A 23,022-nucleotide genomic window follows, 5' to 3' on the forward strand; every position below is an offset into this window, starting at 1 on the left:
GACCAAAACCTCCAGCCTCGTCCATCACCAGATTTCTGAAGCATACAATACACGCTCGCGCGTGGTTGTTCAGTCGGATTGCCTCGCCAACGCACGATTCTACGCACCTACGGACAGTTCATACTCTTTTTTTTGTTTTCAATTACTACCTTTCTGACCAACTGATCGATCAATTTATTCATCAAGTCATTTTAATTTCGGCTCCTTCCCTCGCTTTCTTGCCCACGGCAGACACGCCACCATGGCTCTCTTCGGCCAGCCGACCACTGGCGCTAGTTCGTCGCCCTTTGGGCAGCCCGCGCAGAATCAACAGCAGACTCAAGGCGGCGGCGGCATTTTTGGTGCGGCAATGCAAAACAAACCTACGGGTGGAGGACTCTTTGGACAATCGACACAGCAGAGCACGACCCCTACAACTGGTACAACTGGAGGCATCTTTGGCGCTGCACAACAGAATAAGCCGACCACCGGGGGGGTCTTTGGAGGCGGACAGCAGCAGACTGGAATTACGGGTGGCGGGTTATTTGGGCAAACACCACAAAGCCAAACGATGGGCACGGCTGGAGGCGGTATCTTTGGCTCACAGCCTCAGGCTCAGCAGCAGCAGCAGCAGCAGCAGCAGCAGCAGAAGCCTTCTCTATTCGGAGGAACAACCGGCTCGTCACTCTTTGGCGGTGCCTCTGCAGCACCACAGACGGGCGCCTTTGGAGGAAGTACTTTGGTAGGAAGCTCAGCCCAGCCCGCTGCGTTTGGCTCGACAACGACTGCCAGTGCCATGCAGCAGCCTCAGCAAAATACTGGTTTGTTAGGTGGTAGTCTCTGGGGTGCCTCGACTCAGACAGCTCAGCCTCAAGCTTCCCAACCCGCGGGCGCTTACTTTGACAGTTTATTTGCCAAAACACAGAAAGAGGGTGGCGCCAAGACCAATATGGAGGACCTCCCCAGTCTCGAGCTTGGCCTAGGTGATTTGCGACATCGTCTGAGGAAACTTCAGTCCAAGCAGAACGAGAAGCCTCTGGATGGCAAAGCTCATTATTTGCTCGCTGCCTCGGGAGTCGATCCCAGCGCGGCTGCCAAGGACCTTGGCCTGCTAGACGTTCAGGGCGGGCGGGTTGAGCGCACACATGGATATGCTCCTAGTGAGATCGATGTTGAGACGTACTTGTCCAACTTACAAACGAAGACGACACTCGATATGATTTCTGATGGCTTGGAACGATCCATCCGCGATTTTGATACATTTCTTGAGGATAACGTGGCCATGGAGTGGGACGCCCAACGCAAGCGTATTTATCAGCACTTTGGCATCAGGCCACGAGAGGACTCGGCCGCTGCTGCTCGGGAGTCCCAGGGTGGGTTTGGTCGTTCTAGGAGAAAATCGCAGGCTGCTGGTGCTCGAACCGGCCGAAACAGTGTGCTGGGTAACACCATGCTCCAACGATCCGTTATTGGCACTCCCAGCCGGATTGGCACTCACCAATCGGAGTTTTCTGATATGGATCGTTCCGCTGATGCATCAGGATCCCTCAAATCACGCGGTACCACTGAAGACCGGGTACTTCGTGAGAGACAGGCCAAGTTGGCGGAGAAGGTTCGCACGCTCAACGTTGCTCGTGTCAGAAAGCATCCGTTCCCTATTCTCACGGAACTGGGTGAGGTGGAACAGAAGTCTCACGAGCCACATGCGTCGCATGTAGTTGAGGCTTACCGCGCTATGATTGAGATTGTAGGCGAAGATCCGGAGGCTGAAACAACAATCAACAGTGCGACAGCCAAGGAGCGACAGTTTGCCGGCATGTACTTGGATGAAAACCCTAACTCTGCGGCTTCTGTCGCGATGAAGAAACGGATTCTCCATGGCTCGACCGCCTTCCTTGAGAAGCAGTTCCTGAGGGAGGTTGAGTCTCTGATTGCCAAGCATCCTCACGAAGCGAAGCTTGGTGGTTTGCCAGACATCACCAGCAAAATCAAGGCGTATATCCGTCTTCGTTCTGCCAGGAAAGACTTGGTGCCTGACAATACAGAGCTCCAGCAGATTCAGGGCGAGTTTGTCTGGGCTGTAGTATTCTACCTGCTGAGATCTGGCCATGTGAATGAAGCAGCCCAATATGTCAACGACAACAGCAACCATTTCATGGGAATTGATCGCACTTTTGCGACATATCTCAACAACTACGCCGCCAGCGAGGATCGGCGGATAACAAGTAGAAAGCTGCTGGACCGATGTACCAATGAGTATATCCAGCGATCGCGAAATGCTCCCGAGAACTCTATCGATCCGTTCCGCATGGCTTGCTACAAGGTAATTGGACGAATCGAGCTGAGCAATCGTAATTTGGATGGCTTAAACACCGATATCAACGACTGGATCTGGCTACAGTTCAACCTCGCTAGGGAAGGGGACAAGACAGTCGAGATGGCTGGCGAGTCATACGGTTTGGCAGAGCTGCAATCGAGCATCAAGGAAATTGGACTCAAACACTTTCCAAAGTCCACTTCGGAGGATACCACGAACGGCAGCTTCGGCATGTTCTTCTATCTGCAAATTCTAGCAGGCATGTTTGAGGATGCCATCGCATACTTATATCCGTTTTCGTATGTGGATGCTGTCCACTTTGCGTTGGCACTGGTGTACTACGGACTGCTGCGTCCAAGCGATCCCATGTCGGCATCAAACGATTTGCGCAGCTACAGTGTCAAGAATCTGCCCCAGATCAACTTTGGTCGCATGATTGGGTACTATACGAGAGACTTCCGAGCTGCGGATGTAGTGTCTGCTGTGGATTACCTCACTCTTATCTGCCTCAACAAGGACCTGGGCGGTGAGGCCGGCGAACGCCAGAGCAACCTGTGCCACGAGGCTTTGCGCGAATTGGTGCTGGAGACTCGTGAATTTAGCAAGCTTATTGGCGATATTCGACCAGACGGCCGCGCTATCCGTGGCATCATTGAAGAGCGCGGCGCTTTGATCGGCCTCACGGAGGAGACGGACTTTGTCAACACAGTGACATTGCAGGCGGCTAGTTTTGCAGATGAGAGCGGCCGCACCACCGACTCGGTCCTCCTGTACCATTTGGCTGGTGAGTATGATACCGTTGTGGCCATTGTCAGCCGGGCGCTCAGCGAGGCCATCTCTCTGGAGATTGGTGAAGATCCCATGCGTCTCATGCCTGTCAAGCCCCGAGCCGGCGGCGCGGAAGCGGACTCTCAGCAGGGCAGCAGTCTCAGCCTAGCGTCAATCGACGACCCCGTCGAGCTAGCAAGGACCATGATGACCATGTATGAGCGCGAGGTCATGTTCTATCGCAAGATCCAGGACCAGAACAAGACAGCATGCCGTGTTCTCCTAGAAATGAGCAGCATCAAGAAGCTAGTTGAGGCCGGCCAATGGGCTCAGGCACTGGATGTAAGTTTACGCCTCCCCTAACTGCACGGTGCCGCAAACATGATGGAAGTTGATATTCTAACACTTGCCCCCAGAAAATCCGCGGCCTTGAAATCCTGCCTCTCCACGCAGCCGGCGACGCAAGCACCATTCGTGCGTACGCATCCAAATTTTCGGGTCTATCGCAGCCAGTTTCCATCAATGTTCCCAACCTGCTTATGTGGACGATTATATGCTGCGTTCGACAGAGGGAGCAGCTCAGCAATGGGCAATTTAGTGGCAATGAGGGTACGAGGAGGATGATGGTGGAGCAGTTGAAGCAGATGACGCTAGATTTGACGACATATACTAGTCAGTTGAGGTACAGGTTTCCGCCGCATTTGCACGAGGCGTTGGCGAGGGCATCGGCGGAGTAGCTGTTATGCTGCGGGAGGTTTTCTTGTATGATGGGCTATTGAGATTGAGCGCTTGGAAAGCAGGTAGTTGTTGCGGAATATCATTCTTACAATGGGGTTTACGCAGGTCTATGGGCCTTGTTTATGTTGGTGAGGCATGATGTACGGTTAGACACTGATGGGGCGAATATCATCCTGCTGGCATGTCGTTCAGGTGCCAGAGAGACTTGTCGCGTTGCTGCAAGGCACCATGAGACAGAATGCAATTGGCTCAGATGATTGGGAGTGTTGCAACAACATGCCGTGTCTGCTGTGGCCGGAGAGAAACCCGGCCTTGAGTATGTATTTCTCTCTGCAGAGTCTTGACCGGCAGGGAAGCCAGGGGACATCCAGTAGTGGGGCTGTTGGACCTGCAGACGCTGCACTTGTTTGCAGCTTTTCGGATATTGTTGGCTACGGGCTTGAGAGACAAATTTCGAGATGATGAGACCTGCCGATGATACAAAATTTTCAGCACGTCGCATGCCTGCTCCATTACCTCAGTACTCCGAATGTAGTTATGAACTCTTGCGGTGTTGAAATCCACGTGACGAGACAACAAAAAATGTGCCCCATGGCTCCAGCCCCTCTTGCCAATTGAACTCGTTCCCCTCCATGACTCAGGAAGGACGAGAACATAGCGCTCCTTCTGATTCAGTCTCTCATCCCATAGGCGAGAGTTTTGCCCAAGAATCACTTCCCCACTCAACCTTCTCCATCCATGCACCACGCTGCGTATCGTGTTACGTCCAACCGAGCATGACCGCCCTGATCTGGACCCTTTGTTCTGGGTTGCCCTTGTGCAGCACTATCTAGCCGCCGCTGTGCCCTTCCCTGGAGCCAGGGCAGGAAGGCCTGTCTTTTGTTGTCTGATTGCTTTGGTCTGATTAGCTCGGGGCCCGGCCGTTCCAGGCGCACGGTGTCGGCACGCGTCGTGGATACCGTCATACTTTCCTCGGACGGAGCTGAGTCCGTTGCCTAGGCAAGCTAGGATATCAGCCAACTAACAGGTAACTACGGAGCAGCCAGCCGTCATCGGCAACTCTTGGCCCACACGGACGGACGGACGGTGAATCCGGTGGCCGTCGGCCATCAGGGCTCGGAATGGCCTCCGCAGCAGGCGATGCGGTTGACAGCTCCGATGCGAGGTCGCCCAGTACCGCTCCCACTCCTGGCGTTGGCGGTACTGGGCCTGGACCTGGACCTGGACCTGGACCTGGGGCAACTGGCATTAAACGCGGCCTGGACGGCGAGGCCAGATGTGATGAGAATGCCGCCGGCGATGGCGAGGCTGGAGTGAAGAAGAAGAAGACGGGGTCTGGGAGTCGAGGCGTGGCCAATTTGACACCCGAGCAATTGGCCAAGAAAAGGGCAAATGGTACGTGATATTCTGGGCTGCGGTGCCAGCTTACAAGACAGTCTGTGCGCAGTATTCCGATATCTTGATGGAAATACTTGGCTAACGCTGAATATCGATGCTTAGACCGGGAGGCACAGCGGGCCATTCGCGAGAGAACCAAGAACCAGATTGAAGCTCTGGAAAAACGCATTCGGGACCTGACAAACCAGAAGCCCTATCAGGAACTTCAGGCAGTTGTCGGGGCCAAGCAGGCAGTTGAGCAGGAGAATGCTGATATCAAACGTCAGTTGGCAAACATTATTAGCATTCTGAAACCAATTGTTGAATCATGTACGTGAATAATTTGTCTCATGCCACCTTTCAACACCTGCCATGCACAGGCAACCGGCAGGACTCGGTTATAAGTAAGAAGAGCTGGGTAGCTAACGGCCTGTTCAGCATCGGGAGAAGCCACACACGTTTCACCAACTCATACATTTTCCCCGCCAACAACGGCGGTGCCAAGCCCAGGCATTCATCAATACAGTGCTACTACACCCGCAACAACAGCTTCTCCTGCCGCAAACCTGGATCAAATCCAACCACAGTTGCAGCATGTGTCCCCTGGCCTGAGCGATGACTTAATTGGGCCCCCAGATGCCCACACGGGATTATATATAGCACAATTGCACAACCAGAAGCTTCAGCTGCGTCAAGGACTTAGCATGAGTGGAGAGCGGCTGGGGCTGGACTTCTTGCTACGGCCAGGTGAGCGTGTGAGTAGGATTCAGGCTGGCGCCAACGGTGCTCAAGACTCACAACAGTATCATCATGTTCCCATGAAGCATGACTGGGCGGCCAGCCAGAACGAGCAAGAAGGCCATCACCCCTGGACCTCGTCTGACCCTTCTGGACAATTGCCCGAGTCCTCAGGATCCGACGGGTACCGACAGGCAGAAAGCAGTCCATCCGGCATAGTACCACATCAGGCCGGGGCACAACAACAACATAATCCAGAAACAAACCCCAACGGTCTTCCGTTCTACGCACAACAACTCAAGCATAGTCATCCCTCGTGTCCGTTGGATTCTTTGCTCCTCAACTTCCTCTCCGAACGTCGCCAGCGCATTGCCGACGGTGTTCCCATCCGAGAAGTCATTGGTCCGCGATACCCGTCTGTATCATCACTTCTCAATCCGTCCAACAGCGTATATAGCCATCCCCTCTCTCGAGTATTCACCGACATTCTCTCCACATTCCCCGGTATATCGCGGCTACCAGAGCGCGTCGCTTCCCTCTACGTCATGTTTTATCTAATGCGCTGGCAAATCTCACCCACTCGCGACAACTTCAAGCTCATCCCCGAATGTATGATTCCCAAACAGCCACAAATGGATTATGCTCACCCGGCATGGCTTGACCTGCTACCATTCCCTACCATGAGAGAACGACTAACCCAAATATGGAACCCTCGTCAATATGATCTGGACAACTGGTTCATCCCCTTTACGACGTCACTGCGGGTTAGTTGGCCCTACGAGGAGACGGATGCGCTTTTAATGCTTCCAGACTCGGACGAAGTCGTGATAAACCCAGTGTTTGAGAGGCATATACGGAATCCCGACAACTGGAAGCTCGGAGAGAGGTTTGCAAGAGCATTCCCAGAATTGGCGGGCACATATCAACTGGACCCCTCGATAGATTGCTAGGATAACCACGGGCTGTTTGTCGGTGAGTGGGGCTGGAGTATGGCGTATTGTACATGTACGGTGCTATTCAAGGATGGGATGGAGTCGTCAGTGGTATCATGTTGTGCCATGAAATTGCAGCCATCTATTGACCAGTTAATCTCTGCAGACTACTACTATGTAAGTCTCACATATTACTACTAGTATTACTATCCGCAAGGAACAATCCCACCAAGAAGCGTCAAAAACAATTTCCTGCGCCCCATTCTCTCTATCCATGCGCGGACCGCCTCAACGCTTCCCTCCATTTCGTCCCACTGCCCCCACCAAACCCTCAACGCAAGAAGGCCTAGTCCACAAAATTCCCACCATGTTCATCCACAACCACAGATCCTATTTTTTTTTGGTTTTCCCCTTTCCCAGCCGCCATTCCTCTTCCCTTTCCTCCAATCTTATTATACCACATTATCTCGCCCTCTCCTCAATAGCAGCTGATTCAGCAAATCGCGTGATTGGTTTAGTGGTAAAATTCTCCGTTGCCATCAGCAACGTCGGGGAGCCCTGGGTTCGATTCCCAGATCACGCAATCGCTTTCTTTTTGTTCTTCGTTATGTGTAGTATGTGGAACGGGTTTCCTTTTTTGGCGGGGGAGAGAGAGAGCCTGTGTTAATCGCGCGAGTAAAGGAAGGGAGTTGCGGATTGCTGTTGTGGGGGGCATGTGTGAGTTTCTTTTCTTTTTTTACCTTTTGGCTGTTGCAAGACCAAGTCTTCCTGGCACGCAAAATCCGGGAACTTGTAATGGGATATGTCGGACGTGGCTATTTAGGTGGTGGTGGCTATAAGGGAGGTTGGCATTGCCTAGAACCGCTCAGGATGTGTGTGTCCAACGCATACCCTACGGAGAGAGAGGCTATATTCTAATCAAAATGTGAGACGGAAACAAGGCGCCAAATCGGTGTGGATAATCTCGCGTGTGTGACGACGACATGTTCAACAGTAGCCAGTATCATGAGCAGTTCTTTGCGTGTATATCTATCTATGAAAGAGCAGTATGCTGAGCCTGGGCACCTGGGTAGGTAGTCAACTGACTTGGGAAAACCCAACCTGGCAACGCCGTACACCAAAACGTCAAAAACCTTATCCAACGGACGGGGAAACAGCCCTCAAGCCTGGTCATTGAAGGCCCTTGCCCCAAAGGAAAACTTCCTCAACGACTGCCCTTGGCCCACCCACAGGCTCGGGAATCTATCGCCCGCCATGCTGTGAAACATCAACGCCCGAATGGGAGTATCGGTGCTCACGGCGCCCAGTGCCCTGCTCTTCAGTACCCTGCCCGTATGCAACGAGAACAGCTTGACCGTGCCGTCGTCCTGCGCCGCCGCCACGACGCCTAGCTCGGGGCTCACGTCCCACCCGGTATGGAAGTGCGCGGCATTCTTGTACCCCGGGAACGAGAGGAGCGGCGCCGTCCCGTTGGGCCCATTCTTGAAGAAGCGCATGTCGTAGAGGCCCATCTTGTCCTGCAGCCCGGCCGTCAGGACGTGGTGCTCGTTGACGCTGCGCAGGTGCGCTATGGCGCTGGGCTGGCGGGAGCATGACCACTCCGTCACGGGGGTGCGCAGGTCCGTCGTCCAGAGGCGTGGCTGTCGGCCGCCCGCGAGGAGCACGTTGTGGTTGGAGAACTGGAAGTCCTGGTCGAAGATTTCCTGCGGCAGCTGCGTGCCTTTGGGGGGTTGGGCCGGTGCCGCCCTGGACATGGAGTCGTTGGAGCGGACGAGCACGACGCCGGCGTTGGTGCCCATGACGCAGAGGAGGTCGGATGACGGCGGCGCGGGCGTGCTCTGGTGGACGAGCCATTCGTCGCGGATGCGGCCGTGGATGGCAAGGCGTTGGTAGTGGTCACCTATGTGAGGTCAGTTACTGCGTCTGGGTTTGCCACGTAGGCCTAATACATGCGATATCAACGCCGTCCACTGGGGAGAGAAGGAGACGAAACAAGGCGAGATGGGCGTAGAAACAAACGCAAAGGACTCACTTTCTCCCAACAACCACTGTCCCCTCGTCCTGGGCTCCTCCGAAACAAGCGGCGAGAACAAGTACAGTCCGCAGCTATGGTCCGGCTCCCGCGACGTCAGCAACATCCTGTGCGACGGCTCATGGTACTTGATGGACGACATCTGCGGACATCGTATCATCTCAGTCCGGAACTGGGGGGTTCGACGACGTTCGAGGGTCACCGGATCCGTCCCAAACGTCAATCTATATGGCACGTCAGACCCCTGGAGACTCCAAACACACACCCAAAGAAAGGTAGTTGGCATACACATCATTCTCATCCGTAGAGGTATGCGTCCCCAGCAGTGACTCCTCATCCAATGCTAGCACAAGATCAGCAGTCCATTCATATCTTCCGTCTCCGAAAAAAAAAAATAAGCAACAGGAAAGCAAAAGACGGCTGGAAAAGAATAACAACATAAACTTACTCGCATACACAACTCCCGTACTCCCAACCCAAAAACAACTCATATTCACCTCCCTTCCTCTCCCAAAACTCGGCATAAACCGAACGCGCCCTTTGCTCTGCAGGCCGCCAGCCCATGCCGCAGCACCAATGTCCTCATCAAATCTCCTACCTCGCCCGTCCTCCGCAACACGAGTACACTCCACCTCGCGGCTCAACAAACCCCCAGAAATCACATTCCTCTGCAGCCCATGTCGTTTGATGTGCCTCTTTACCAACTCAGCCTGAAGGCGGGCCTCCTGCCGAGCTGCGTCGTGAATCTTGCGCCGTTTGACAGCGTCAGAGGAATAGGACGTCGACAAGGCAGTCGAGCCGCTTTCTACCTTGAAGTATTTCTTTTTAGCAGCATCTGTACACGATTAGCATGCCGTCCTCTCCGTTTTATTTCCTCTCCTCCCACGACTTTGGCTCCTCCACAAGACTCCTCCTCGCTCTCATATCGCTCGTCTCCCCGTAGTCCATTTGGTCTCTCTGATCGTCCGTCTTGTTTTTTTTTTTTGTTTTTTTTTTTTCATCCTAACCACCCTCTTCATCTCTGTCTTTTATTCGCTCACGCCTTGGTTCACGGCCTCGTTCCTCACCTCTCTCACATCTCGGTCCTCCTCCTTTCCACGCCCCCCACCAAACTCATCCAAAACCAACCAGAATGGAAAAATAAATAGCAACACATCAACGTACCGTAGTAATACCCCGGAATCTCCATAACTTTCACAGTCTCTCTCGCCCATTCATTCGCCTTGAATGGCCGCCAGACAAATAACAGTACCAATGCCAGGACCTCATGAACCAAATCCCGTGTTCGAGTCCCATGAGGCCATCAGCAAAATCACTCGCGTGTGCCCTTTTCAGCTATTCGCGCAATGATAATCAATCCTTTCCAATAAATAAAACGAAAAGCACCATTCGAAATCATGGCATTTCGTTGACAAGATGAAGAAAAACGCATCCAGGCCATGGAGCAAGTCCGTCGAGCTGAGACCCGAGTAACTTTACAATCACGTGATGCGACTTTAAGCTTTTACCCCGGCCAAGATGGCACGAACATGGACCGCGTCTGTTTTTGGCAATGACCAGAAAGCAACCTCTCCAGACTTAAGTGCATACACTACCGCTTCCCCAGAGGCGGGCATTGCATCAATACAGATCGTGCGGATGCTGGGATCGAATCAACTCCGATACCATTCACTGCAGAATTGGGAATTGGAACCATGTACATGGGAGAATTACACTGAAAGAAAATTCACTAAACACATGTCCGCATGGCGACCGCATAGTAAACATCACTCGTAGGCACATCAAGTATAATTATTTTTTTGATTTATTCATTAGGTGTCTAGAAGACGGTATCTCTAGGGGTAAAGAAAAAAGAAAACTGGCCTCCTCATCCACACCGCGTTGATGCTCACGTTCAAGACTCATACAATGCAAATTTAAACATAGTGAAAGCGAAAGAGCAGGCGCAAGGCCATGCGGGTATGTAATTGTAGAGCCATTCTATATTTACGAAGACTTCTCGTGCTGGGTCGAGACACGCTGGAGGGAGACGACTGCGAAATTGTTAGCGAGTGACCTTGGCAGTGATGAACATGTATAGCATGGCGGGAAAGGATGAACATACCAAAGTCTTCTAGCGATCGCTGCTTCTGGTCCTTCTTGGGGGACTTGCCGTGCATGAGGTTGTCAAAGCCGGCGCTTCCCTGCATGAAGTAGTAGAGACCACCCATGACGGCAAAGATACCGAATGAGAAGATCCAAATACGGACCACAGCAACAATAGAGGTCTGGCCACCAACGAACCAACCGAAGAGACAGAAGAAGGTGGCGAGAATGTCGACGACCAAGATGGCACCAGTGAGCTGCCACGAGGGGATGGAAGACCAGAAGGGGCCGTTGGCACGAGTGATGAAGATCAGCCAGTTCTCAGTAAGGGAGATCTCGAGGAAGAGAACTTCGTCGAGTTTACCAAAGTTCTGAACGATACCGCCGTTCTCAGTGCCAGCAAACATAGTGGTGAGGGCAATCCAGGTTCCGATGGCCAGGACAACACCGAGGAGGACGGACATGCCCCAGAGCTTGGGCAGATTCCACTTGACGGGGGTCTGAGAGTAAGGAGCATTGTCGTAAGCAATAGCCAAGGTGGCAATGTCGGCGAAAATGGCAATGAAGACGACGAGCTCGATGTTGAGAGACTGGTTGAGAATGGCAATCCAAAGACCGAGGAAGATCTCCATGTGCAAGGACAGGGCGATACGGTAGACGACGTAAGCGTACATGCGGTGGAAGATCTGGCGAGAAGTCTTGAGGGCATCAATGATGGCACCGAGACCGGGGGCAAGGAAGACAATATCGGCGGCAGAACGAGCGGCGTCAGAGGCACCCTCGACGGCAATACCAGTATCGGCCTTCTTCAAAGAGGGAGCATCATTGACACCGTCACCAGTCATGGCAACGAGGTAGCCACGCTGCTGCAGAATCTCGACGACGGAGTACTTGTGCTGGGGGAAAACCTCAGCGAAACCATCGGCAGCCTCGACGAAATCGTAAACCTCAGAACCGGGCATGTCACCGCCGCCACCAAGACCGAGACGCTCGGCATTGTAGACATTGGTACCAAGACCAAGCTGGCGGGAGGTCTCACGAGCAATACCGACAGCGTCACCAGTCAACATCTTGATGGACAAACCGAGAACCTTGGCCTCATTGATAGTGCGGGCAGTGTCGTGGCGGGGAGGATCAGAGCAAGGCATGATGCCGAGAATCTCCCAAGCACCTTCGCCACGCTTACGGGCAACACCAAGAGAACGGAAACCACGGGTAGCGAATTCGGCGACACAGTTCTTGTAGGCCTTGTCAATATGATCGGGGATGGGGTGGTCCTCCTCGACAGTCTTGAGCACGAAAAGAGGAGCACCCTTGACGCAGGTGATGCGCTCGCCCTGGGGAGACTCGACAAGAGCCTGGACCTTCTTGGACACGGGGTCAAAGGGGTGGAAATCAATAACCTTGTACTTGGACAGGACAGACTTGGCGCGGGGGTAGAACTTGAGGGCCTTGAGGAAAGCCTTGTCGATGGCGTCGATACCCTTCTTCTTGCGGGAGGCGGCCAAACATGCAGTAAGCATCAGGTCATCGGGATCAACACCGGGGACGGTGAAGGGCTCAGACAGCGAGAGCTTGTTCTTGGTCAGGGTACCGGTCTTGTCAGAGCAGAGAATCTCGACACCAGCAAGAGACTCAATGGCGGACAGCTTCTGGACAATAGCCTGCTTCTTGGCGAGGTAGGCAGCACCGACGGCCATGGTGGTGGTGACGACAGCGGGAAGACCGACAGGGACACCGACGATGGTTATGGCCAGGGTGAAGCGGAGAATTTCGACAATGGGGTTGGATCGGTAGAAGGAAGAGATCCAGACAACCAAGAGGGTGACGATGACGAGAATCAGCAGAATGGTACCAATGCCGTTGAGCACCTCGGTGAAGTGACCAGTGCCACCAGCGGACTGAGAAACGAGAGCAGCGGCACGGCCGACGAAGGTGTTGTCACCAGTGGCAGAGACGACGAGGAAGGCCTCGCCACGCTTGACGGCGGAGGAAGCATAGCAGTTGTCGCCCTTGTGCTTGTCGACAGCCAGCGACTCACCAGTGATGGCGGACTGATCAACCTGAAGGAAGGCATCCTCAGTGACAATGCGGCCATCGGCGGGAATAATGGTACCCTGCAAACGATGGCGGTTAGTACGCAATTGGTTTGGCTCTTTGCACACGGAGACTTTTCTCTAGACGTCATATTTGCAGCCTTGTATCCGACCATCTGCCGCCACCAATTGGACCGCCGACCATGTGCCAATCGCCAGGTGCCAAGCGCGAGACGCATGACATTATTTGCCAAGTGACGGGATGCGCAGACAACAACAATTGCGTTGCGCAGACTGGCATGTGTGCAATTGCGCCATGGCGATTCGTGTTGGGGGCAGTCGGGCCGGCGGGCAATTTGGGTGGAGCTGATGGCGCAACAAGCACAACAAAGCGGCCCCGGGGGTATTGGGAATTATTGGAACTCACTTCCTCGACCTGGAGGATATCTCCGGGAACGACTTCGGGGGCCTCAATCTCCTTGAGGGTGCCATCACGGAGGACGACAGCCTTGAGAGCAAGAGTCTTCTTCAATTCGTCGACGATAGATCCGGCCTGGTATTCCTGGATGAAACCGACACCAGCGTTAAGCAGCAGCAGAGCGCAAATGACACCGAAATCGACCCAGTCCTCGAGACCGGCGGCCAAGACAGCGGCAGCCTATAAACAAAACACAAAGAGACCCCGGTTAGCGCACGGAACACAAACAAATCAGGTGGGAAGCAACTGGAACACCAAGACGATCGGCGCGCGGCGCAAAGCGAGAGAGCCATGCAAAAAAGCTTGCCATGACACAAGCCGGTCCAGAAAAGGACCGGTGGAGCCGCAGCTGGAGCCAGGTCCCAGGCCAGGTCCCAAAAGACAAGCCAGAGGGACCAGTCGAGAGACGAGAGAACGAGCAGCAGGCCGTGGGAACGTGCGGACGGGCGAATGCGTCGGATGGATCGGCTTGGACTGGTCGCCATCAAAAAACCCATCAAACCCACTTCCGCACGTCTACCCACTCGACGCCCCCACATGGAGCCAGCCAGTGTCATGAGCCAATTGCTGTCGGCCCACTCGAGCTCCTGTGGGGCCAGTAATCTGCGCCGGCCATAGCAGACCAAAAAAAAAACGCGCGAAAAAGAATGCAAGTGTGGACAAAAACAATGGCCATTGGGAATGTCGCTGCATCGCTGCCAAAAAAAACATCGTCTGTTTTTTTTTTTTCGCGATGGCTCCAATGGCCGGTACATGGAGAATGAAGGGCAAAGAAGAAGAAAACATGAACAAGCGCAGATCGCTGGGATAGAGAAGGAATATGGTGATGAAGGCGCATGGACAGCCATGGCATTCTTGGTCGGAAGCGCAGATAAACGCAGCAGCCATTGCCGCGCCAGACAGTGTCAAATAGAAAAAACCACAACAGTGCGCGAGACTCACCTCCATGACAAACTGGATAGGACCAACGAAGTAGGAGAAGAACTTGAGGATCAAGTTCTCCTTCTCTTCCTTCATCTGATTGAGACCGTACTTGCGGCGACGGGTAACGACCTCGGACTCGGTCAGACCAACACGGCTGTCAGTCTGGAGCATCTCCTCGGGAACGACGCGGCCGCCACCAGGTGAGCCCTCTTCCTCCTCCTCGTCGAAGCCTTCGTGACCATCCTGTGACTCGAGGTCCTCGATCAGGGCATCAATGTCCTCATCCTCGTCGTCGTCCTCGGCAGCAGCGACCTTCCTAGGGACCTGCTCAGCAGGAGCCTGCTGTCGGTGCTGTTGGGACTTCTCGTCGAACTGGCCCGACTCAATGTTGGTGTTCAGCGCGGGTGCGCCGATCCTGTCGTCAGCCATGGCGATGTGTGCAGACAGATTATCAAAATCTTGTAGGGTATTATTAGATGCAGTAGGAGACGGGGTGTCTCTAGGTTGAGGTCGGCAGTCTTGGAAACAATAACAAAATTACCCAAGAGCGCAAGGTGCAAGACACCGTAGGAGCGGAGAGGGGATGAGAGAGAAGAGTGAGTGTCGAAGCACCACACGAAGGAGATGTAATGGTCACTTAGGTGCAACGCATTCGTGGGTATCGAGAAGAGAGGAAGGGGAGAGGAAAGTCGGAGTATGGAGGGATGGGTGGGAGGGACTATTTCAATGAGTGCGACGATTCCAATAGCGTTTGGGCCAGAGAGGACCGTCGACATAGGAAAGCACCAAGGAAAGCATGCAGCAACACAGCTTCAACCATGCAGAGCCGGCTCCAGCATGGAACCCACTTTGGGTCTGAGTCTGCGTCTTCCTGGCGCACCCGCGAAAGCTAGAATCCAGACAGCACAAGGGCCACAGCCAGAATGGCTTCTCCGGGCCCTGCTGCCGCCTTGTCGCCTCACGTCTCTTGTCTCTGGCCATCAAGTCGCTCATACTGGGATGCGGGCGCCGTCAATATGAGCTACAAAAGGCAGCGCCGTACTCCGTACTCCGGCCCTGTGGGCTCGGGGACGTGGCTGCGATTGCTCGCTGGCTCGCTCGCTCCATGTCGAATTTTCCATGGGGGTGGCATGGGGGGGAGCCGAACATGGGGGAGGGGTGTGGCTTGGCCCGGCTCCACAGGAGAGAAAAAAAAAGTCATGCCCGCTGGCCGACCCAGGAACCAGTTCTGGTACCACCACCAAGAGCGTGCAAGAGAGTGAAGCCCGGCGTCTGCACCACGAACCTTGCACACGCCATTGCGCCTGTTCCATACGCTATCGCCAGGCTGCCAGAACCAAGTCCGAAGTGTGAATCAGGATGGAGGGTGTGCGGCCGCGGGCTTGGGCTTGGACTTGGGCTTGGGCGATGGTGACGGCTCGCGAAGCTGGAGTGCGTGGGTACATGTGTACCTGAGCACCCGGCCGTACGAATTGAGTTTTGGCCGCACAGTGCGTATCTTGCACTCTAGCCGACCCAGCAAAGGCTAGCGCCTTATTCAGGTACCTAGGCCGGTACGCCGTGGGCACGCAGGCACCAACTCCGGACGCAGAGAGGGAGAGGCACGCAGCACGACAACCAGACATGCGCGACCAGCGACGACGGCTATTGCGGCCCAGTCGTGCCAGTCCTTGCTCCCGGCCATACTTGGTAGCTAGCGGCGACTGTCGACGGACGCCGGAGGACACTGGGCGCTGATGACTGAATACGGACCAGTGCATCTAAGTAGTGTCTTGTGACGCAAAGAGGCCACTGTCATGCTCGTCAATTGATTACTCGATTACCTAACCTAGACTACGGAGTACTAGGTCGGTAGTTGCTCCAGCTTTCGGGAACGTTCTAGCACATCTGGTAAACAAGCCCGTCATGATTGATCGCCGTCGCGGAGCTTGGATTGAAGCTCGCGCAGATGTGTCTTGTCCTGTGGCGCGATGCCAAGCCGCCAGGTACCTATAGTGCGCATTATTACAGCTGCACACGGTCGCTGTCCAATGTTTGCCGACCAGCATTCACAGTGTCCTGATGGCGGAATCGCACAGGGCACGATACCAGGCACCTCTAAGCATTACTGCCTCGAGATGCTAACCCAGGACGGGAGCCGTCACTTCTGAAGCTCATCACCTTCAAGGCTCCAACAAGTGCTTCCCGTCTTCTGCTCCGTTCTCTTCGTAATACATACTCCGTAGTCAGGTTCCAGACGGCCCCTGCTAGCCATTTCCTGGAGCCCCCCGTGTCCAAGTGCGTCCTTGGCGCATCTCGTCTTATGCTGAAGCGCGCAAATACTGGCGCCCATGTCTCGCCCATGGCTTCGCCGGTCGTCTTTTCATCATCATTTTCTCTCCGGTGTCAGTGACTCGCCCCTGCTCTCAATGGTGCTGCGGAGGCTAGGCTGCTTCGCTTCTCGATTGGTGCTTGCTGTGTGCGTCTTTTGGTATTTGAGTCTAGTACTACTAATAAGTTACACCTCGTTCACCGTTGTCCGCGATCTTCCTCCGATCCCTCCACTACTAGTAAAGCTGCACATGGTGCTGATGCTAAATGCCAGCGAGTTGTGTCCCTCGTAGGCACCAAGTACGCACTGCACTCGTGTCAATCCGCATTGCCTTTGATTATGCCGATATCCTCGCAGGACTGCTCTGGTCCGCCCAACCGCGTAGTACCTAGGTACTTTCTTAAGTACTTTAGGCACCTAGAGGTCGACGGTAGGTTTTCAAGCGCCTTGTGCACCTGACTTTCCGTCATAATAAGACACAAACGCTTGGCGACAAGCCTCACCTGCCATTCCTCCAGGACGCCACAGAAGCAGGTGACGCAGTACGTAGTTCTTCGTACTTATTTAAGTACTTAAGTATGTACGCAGTAGTCATTGTCACTTGCCCGCTGGTTTGGTAGCCGACAGCTTGGTGCTTATAATAGCATGTTAGCATCAAATACAATATCACTAGCTTCAACGCGTCGAAACTAAGAGAGCATTGCGTTTGACAGCAGCCCGCCACCGACCTAGCTATCAGGATAAGCATGGCAGGCAAGTGCCGCATCTTAGCGTGCGGCCGGTAAACCCCTTTGCCCTTGGGTGTTTTATTAGAGCCGCAGAGTTGCGATGCCTCCTGCCAAAGGTTGCACCCTAAAAGCTTGGCAGTCAGCGGCCACAAGCTTATCCAAGAGGGTGCACATGCGGTTAATCTCCAGATTCTGGGGATAGCAGGATCAGCGGGTTGTTTGATAAAGAGAAACAAATGCCTGTGCGGCATCCGGGCCCTGCTCATCTCTTCACCACCTCGAGGCCATCACCCTGCCGCTCTCTGTTTCAAACATCGTCTTCCGTCGTTTCGTCTGCTCCAATATCAAATATGAACCCTGCACAAGCCCTGACCGAGGGTTGCCTTCCCCAAAACGCCAAGAGATAGCATAGCTATGCACGTCCCATCATCCGCAGTGCCAGAAAAACGAAGGACTGAGAGCATGTATTGTGTACGGAGCACTACTGTGTGTGCGTGTATGTATATATGATTGGCAAGAAGAGAGAGAGAGACACTGGCTCACGAGTTATTTCGTACCAGGATGGAGCTTCCACATCCCCCTTGAGCCGTATGTACCGTGTACATCTATTTTTGACAACTCAAATCGAGTACTAGTATGCTGTCGGTAGAATCATGCATTGTCCATCTTGTCCGATTGATTCCGAACTGCGCTTAAACGTCTGTTAGGCGTCACACATTACGCACAAAACACTTGCGCATGCACTTCGTCTTCGCTGTGTTCTGGACTTGGTCCACGCTGAGGCATTTATTTCGGAGCTATTTTTTGTTGAAGACCCTCTAAAATCCAGGCCCCGTGATGACGACACTGGGGCTGCATGCAATGTACTCATGTCCCAGTCCTCGCTGTCACGGCATATACAGGCACAGGATACGTCAAGTACGAGCCACCTGTAGCCGGCGGTCAGTGGTCAATATTACTCCCAATTACAGTCGACCAGTCCTTCAAAGTCAAGTTCGCTTCGGCTCCCTATGAAGCGACTCTCACTGTGTACCTACCCAGGTAGGTAGGCAGTTGGGCCATATGTACACACTGGCCATGCAATACATACATAGGTCCCGGTATTATAGCTGCTTGTGGTCACGCTGAGGACAATCATTGGCCTTCAGCATGCCCGTCGCTGTTGATCTTACAGCTCTCGTTTAGTAGGTTGACACGACCGTAGCGCACGGCGAAATATGGGGCTCTGATCGATGCCCTTTTCATCGTTCCCGTCGTCAGCGTGCTGTATCATGTTGTCAGAGCGCTGAAAAGCCAATGACAAATTTCAAACAATGCTGCGTGAAAGCCATGGAGAGTGTGTGCAAGCCCAGCTTGGCAACTGGACAATTCCCAGTACGATGCAATACCGAGTACTACCAAAGGGCACATGTCAGCATGTGAGATGTTAAAGCAAGACCATTGGCATGGCAAAAGGCCTCCCCCTCAAGAGTGTGTTACCAGTTAGCCTTGTCCGTGACTGTTCAGCGGTTCATCACAGGCCATCCATCTCAATGTGTCTTGTCTCACAACTCTGATTGCATGTTGATCAATTGTTGGTCTGACAATAGCAAGGTTGGATTAAGGTTCAGCTCAAGGTTGTTTCTATTCCAAGCCATGTCTAAGGGACACCTGTGCTGCAAAGGGAGGATCGCTGGCATCGTGCCCTTCTCTTCCACACTTGATGTCAGTCCAAATGTGTGATATGGTTGGAAGACATGTACATAGGGGGTCTCAGCCTGTTCAGATGCGACATTCGCATGATCGGCCGGGGCAATGTCACGAGGGGATGTGTCAGAAAAGTATGCCTGTACGTCGGTTGTCTCTTGGCGCATTCCCTTCAGCAGTCTTGCCCAGAGCGAAGGCCTGCCGTGATTATGCCGTCGCTGATCATACCATGCTAGATAAGCATCAGTGCCAGCGATATATCGAGGTTATACGCATTGGAGAAAAAGATGGAGGTATCAGGGAGATCGAACCGGGGCAGCGCATGATGTCCACCTCAGCATCTTCTGACCTGCTGGCTCTCCATGTCAGCGAAAAGTTAACCCGCCGAGCGCAACTCTAGAAAGCCAGTTGACCAACATGTATGTCTACTTCGCGAGAGCCCGAGAGCGACAACTGCATTCGTGACTCGGGAGGCGGCGGTCCAAGCTCTGAGTACTCCTCCGTACGCAAATCGGCGGAATGCCGCGCCATGACATCCGGTAAATATGGCCCTCTCATGTCCAAAACAAAAGAAAACAATGAACAGAAAATGCGGCGCCACCGTCTCAAAGGCTCAGGCCCTCTTCGGGCTGACCACCGGGTCGAGCTGGGTCGAGCTGGGACGGGGAAGAATCTGGAGCATCTGGAGCAATTTGGGGCACTGTGTGCCACACGGCGCCGACAGCGAGCCGAAAGGTACCTGCTGCTTCTATCCATCTCGGCCCATCTTGTTATCGTGCACGCACGCCCCTCTCGGCCCTAGTTCATGCAGGCTCTGGTCAAGCCTGTCCGTCTCAGAATGCGGCTGCTGTGGGCAATCTTTTTTTTCATCGAGTAGAACTCGTCAAGTCGTCCGTGATTGTCATTCTACACACTCCGCGGTGCGCTAGCTACTCAAGCTACTAAAATGGAGAAGAAAGTTGGAGAACTACCACATTAGTAGCTTGTTTATTTTGCATTACAGTTTTGTCTGCCTCCCGTAGTCACGGCAGCCACGTCCATGTTTTTTCTTCCTCTTTCTCATTTGCCTCATTTTTAACTGGGTTGATACGAGATAGTAAATGGTGAAGTTCAAAATGTTTTCCTACCAAATGAGTCACTCGCTCCCGTCAAGCTTGGCAGAGCTGAACGCAGATGGAGGATGTTTCAATTTGCCTCCACAAGACGGTACATAGATTGAGCCACAGTCGTGCAAAATCTCCCCAAGCAAGGTGTCAGAGCTCTGTTGGTACCCTTCAGGCGCTGCCTCCACGCAGGAGTGGTGTGCTCGACTGTTATGTGTGGGTGCGCCCCCGTGCTCTTGTGTCTCTGCCTGCATGCAGCTTCACCTTCGCTGCGTTCGATGCAGCATTCTGCGTCGCCCCAGCTTTTCCTACGTCATAGCAAGTCATAGGAATGGCTCGCGAAGGGCGGTGCCATCCCAGCTCCTGCAACGAGCCTACCTAGCACTTCCGTGTGGATGCTCTGGGATTCATGCATTCCCCAGACCAGGCATAATCCGGAGTGGCCAATTGGCCTCAATGCTTATTCTCTCGTCGCTTTAGGACGGCGATGTGATTGCTCCATCAGACGATGGGAGAGCCAGAAAAAAGGAAGACACGTACGGAGTATCGGTTATGCCAAGTCATTGACCCAGCCAGGATAACAAGTTCGGCTTCGCCGTCCGTGGGGGATGCAACCTTCGTTGGCCACCACGCATGTACAGGGTGCCATACAGTACAAGCTTCTCAGGCAGTCTACAGTCTGGCTATCAGTATCAGTTGGGATACAAATCCGGTAACTCATGATGATACATACAATACGACATTGGACTCGGAGCAGAATTTGTGGACTCTGTCGAGCCCTGCATGTACAATGGGGATGGCTTGACGAGTTTTTTTCTGGCTCCCGCAGTGGATATCGCAAATTCTTCCATGGAAAATGAGCGTTTTTTCTGCGTCTTCCTTCCGGACCGCCTGTTGTTCTAGTGCAGTTAGAACTGGGTCCCTCCAAGATGGCAAAGTAGAACCCTGCATAACAATCTCTGGGCGTAAATGAATCGCGTTCCCTGGCCACTGCTCGGTGCGGTTTTAGCCATCTTTGCCGTCTTGCCGCCCGGCTGCTGCTACGGCTCGCCATTCGGAAAATGTCCACACCTGCCGTTGTTGCCACAAACCACTCGGTCACGCCTATTGCTGATCCCTTGATTGTTTGGACCCTGGCCAGAAAGGAGATGTGTGCTCTATGTATTAATTTTGTCTTGGATTGGATTTTAGGTTTTATTCCCGGCTCTTGTGGCAATGATTCCCAGCCGGATTAGCATTTGTGAAAAACGCTCGCTCTCTTGCAAAAGCCGTGCCGTTACTCCGTATTATAGAAGCAATTTGCCAGGTAGAGCTGTCCACTTCTCTGACCGACAGAACATCGGCGTCTTTTGGTCGCGTGGTTGTGCGTGGGCCCCGAGGTATTTCTTGATGCACCCTGTCTCTCCGTGTGCATGTACTGTACAATGTACATGCACAGGAGATATCCCTTTCAAGACCATTTCATAACGTCCATATGGGGTAAAGTGGTCCTCGGTTTCCTTGTAATGCCCCGTCATTCGAAGACCCGTACCCATTGGCGTCTCAGCCTCTCCGTAGTGACATTACAGAAACAGAGAATAAAAAGGGCTTCTCTGCTCCGTAACTAGCAAATGCAGGGCCCTTCCGGGCTGTACCCGTGCGCTCGAACAATTTGTTTCCATATCAACCTCTATTTGTATACCCAACAGCAGTCGATTCTTGTGCCTCGGTTGGCAGTGGTATGTCCAGCTACGAGCCTGTCCATCCAGCCTCACATAGCAGTTGGAACATGAGAGGCGGCTGGCGGTACACTCTCGACGGGTGCTAAGTCTTGCATGATTGCATTGACAGTGTATGATTCGCGGCGATCTTACTCTCATTCGCCTCAGTCGACCGTGCACGCACAGCTATTCCTAAGGGAGGCTTGCACCTCCGACCGAAATTAGTATGTACTAGTTGATTTCTGTGCTGAAGACTTCAGCGTGTCATTCAAGTTATGCAACCCTTAATATGCCGCGTCACAGCGCAATCCATCATTCATGTCATGAGCAAGGGACTCCCTAGCTTCTCAACAGAGGAATTTGCTATGCAGAATTTAGGTCGTATCGATCGCAAGAAGTCAAACTAAAGCTACCGCCAATTTTGCTGCAAGTGATGACAAACAATATGGGGTATTTCATCTTCTCAACTTGGATTGGCAGTGCGTACCAGTGCCAGGTGTAGGATCACAATTTTGATGTGACCTGGCTACATCGAATTAGAGCTGTACCTATTGGCAGAATTTCTAAACTTGTTATTTTCAATCCGTGACCAAGCACATGAGAAACTGCATTGGGGTGGGTTACAAGTAACTCATACCACTGTTGGGCAGGGAATTGGGGCAAGTCGCCTGCTCTGCGGAAAGGCTTGATGCAGTTTCCAGATCGTCAAGATGACACAAAAAATTCCCAAATCCTGATACAGGGAGAAACATGGGAGATGGGAAAAGCAGGGTTCGCATTGGTTCCAGTAGCTCGAATCACGCAGTTAGCTACGCGTAAAATCATACACCCCAGGATCCAGAAAAGAAGGGATGGAGTAGTAGTGCGACTTGGGGTTGCGGTATTTGAATCTTAATGCAAAGCCATTTTTTGTCAGTCAGGTGCCCTTTGGCAAGAATGATATAAACCGGAAGGAACCATGGAGCACATCTCAATCGCGGATGCCAAGGTGGTCGATGCCTGATCATAGTACAGTATGTGATCAATCCCGTGACTCTGGTGCAGAGGCCCATAACATGTGTAGATGAACCAGCTCGATCTCTCCATCTCT

At 53.2% G+C, this 23,022-nt stretch overlaps 5 protein-coding genes and 1 non-coding gene across 6 annotated transcripts; 4 read left to right on the plus strand and 2 right to left on the minus strand.

The window, feature by feature from the left end:
* Positions 1 to 241: 241 nt before the first annotated feature.
* Positions 242 to 3,801, plus strand: NIC96 (Nucleoporin NIC96; the record flags this gene model as incomplete). Its single annotated transcript, XM_014691359.1, has 2 exons — positions 242 to 3,406; positions 3,481 to 3,801. 2 exons carry the CDS (start codon positions 242 to 244, stop codon positions 3,799 to 3,801), a joined length of 3,486 nt encoding a protein of 1,161 aa, XP_014546845.1.
* Positions 3,802 to 4,923: 1,122 nt separating this feature from the next.
* On the plus strand, positions 4,924 to 6,867 carry G6M90_00g034480 (uncharacterized protein; the record flags this gene model as incomplete). Its single annotated transcript, XM_014691360.1, has 3 exons — positions 4,924 to 5,197; positions 5,303 to 5,509; positions 5,618 to 6,867. 3 exons carry the CDS (start codon positions 4,924 to 4,926, stop codon positions 6,865 to 6,867), a joined length of 1,731 nt encoding a protein of 576 aa, XP_014546846.1.
* Positions 6,868 to 7,352: 485 nt separating this feature from the next.
* On the plus strand, positions 7,353 to 7,432 carry G6M90_tRNA00000038. The gene has a single exon. It is a non-coding gene; the product is annotated as a tRNA-Gly (tRNA).
* Positions 7,433 to 8,009: 577 nt separating this feature from the next.
* On the minus strand, positions 8,010 to 10,070 carry G6M90_00g034490 (uncharacterized protein; the record flags this gene model as incomplete). The annotated part of the gene is made up of 5 exons (XM_014691361.2): positions 8,010 to 8,749; positions 8,882 to 9,105; positions 9,170 to 9,224; positions 9,330 to 9,716; positions 10,046 to 10,070. The coding sequence occupies 5 exons, from the start codon at positions 10,068 to 10,070 to the stop codon at positions 8,010 to 8,012; spliced, it is 1,431 nt and encodes a 476-aa protein (XP_014546847.2).
* Positions 10,071 to 10,867: 797 nt separating this feature from the next.
* Positions 10,868 to 14,833, minus strand: pma-1 (Plasma membrane ATPase; the record flags this gene model as incomplete). Its single annotated transcript, XM_014691362.1, has 4 exons — positions 10,868 to 10,914; positions 10,986 to 13,083; positions 13,430 to 13,660; positions 14,423 to 14,833. 4 exons carry the CDS (start codon positions 14,831 to 14,833, stop codon positions 10,868 to 10,870), a joined length of 2,787 nt encoding a protein of 928 aa, XP_014546848.1.
* Positions 14,834 to 19,237: 4,404 nt separating this feature from the next.
* On the plus strand, positions 19,238 to 19,529 carry G6M90_00g034510 (uncharacterized protein; the record flags this gene model as incomplete). The annotated part of the gene is made up of 2 exons (XM_066130152.1): positions 19,238 to 19,271; positions 19,366 to 19,529. The coding sequence occupies 2 exons, from the start codon at positions 19,238 to 19,240 to the stop codon at positions 19,527 to 19,529; spliced, it is 198 nt and encodes a 65-aa protein (XP_065986361.1).
* Positions 19,530 to 23,022: the final 3,493 nt, after the last annotated feature.

The sequence above is a fragment of the Metarhizium brunneum genome, chromosome 2, assembly GCF_013426205.1.
Source record: "Metarhizium brunneum chromosome 2, complete sequence".
NCBI lineage: Eukaryota > Fungi > Ascomycota > Sordariomycetes > Hypocreales > Clavicipitaceae > Metarhizium > Metarhizium brunneum.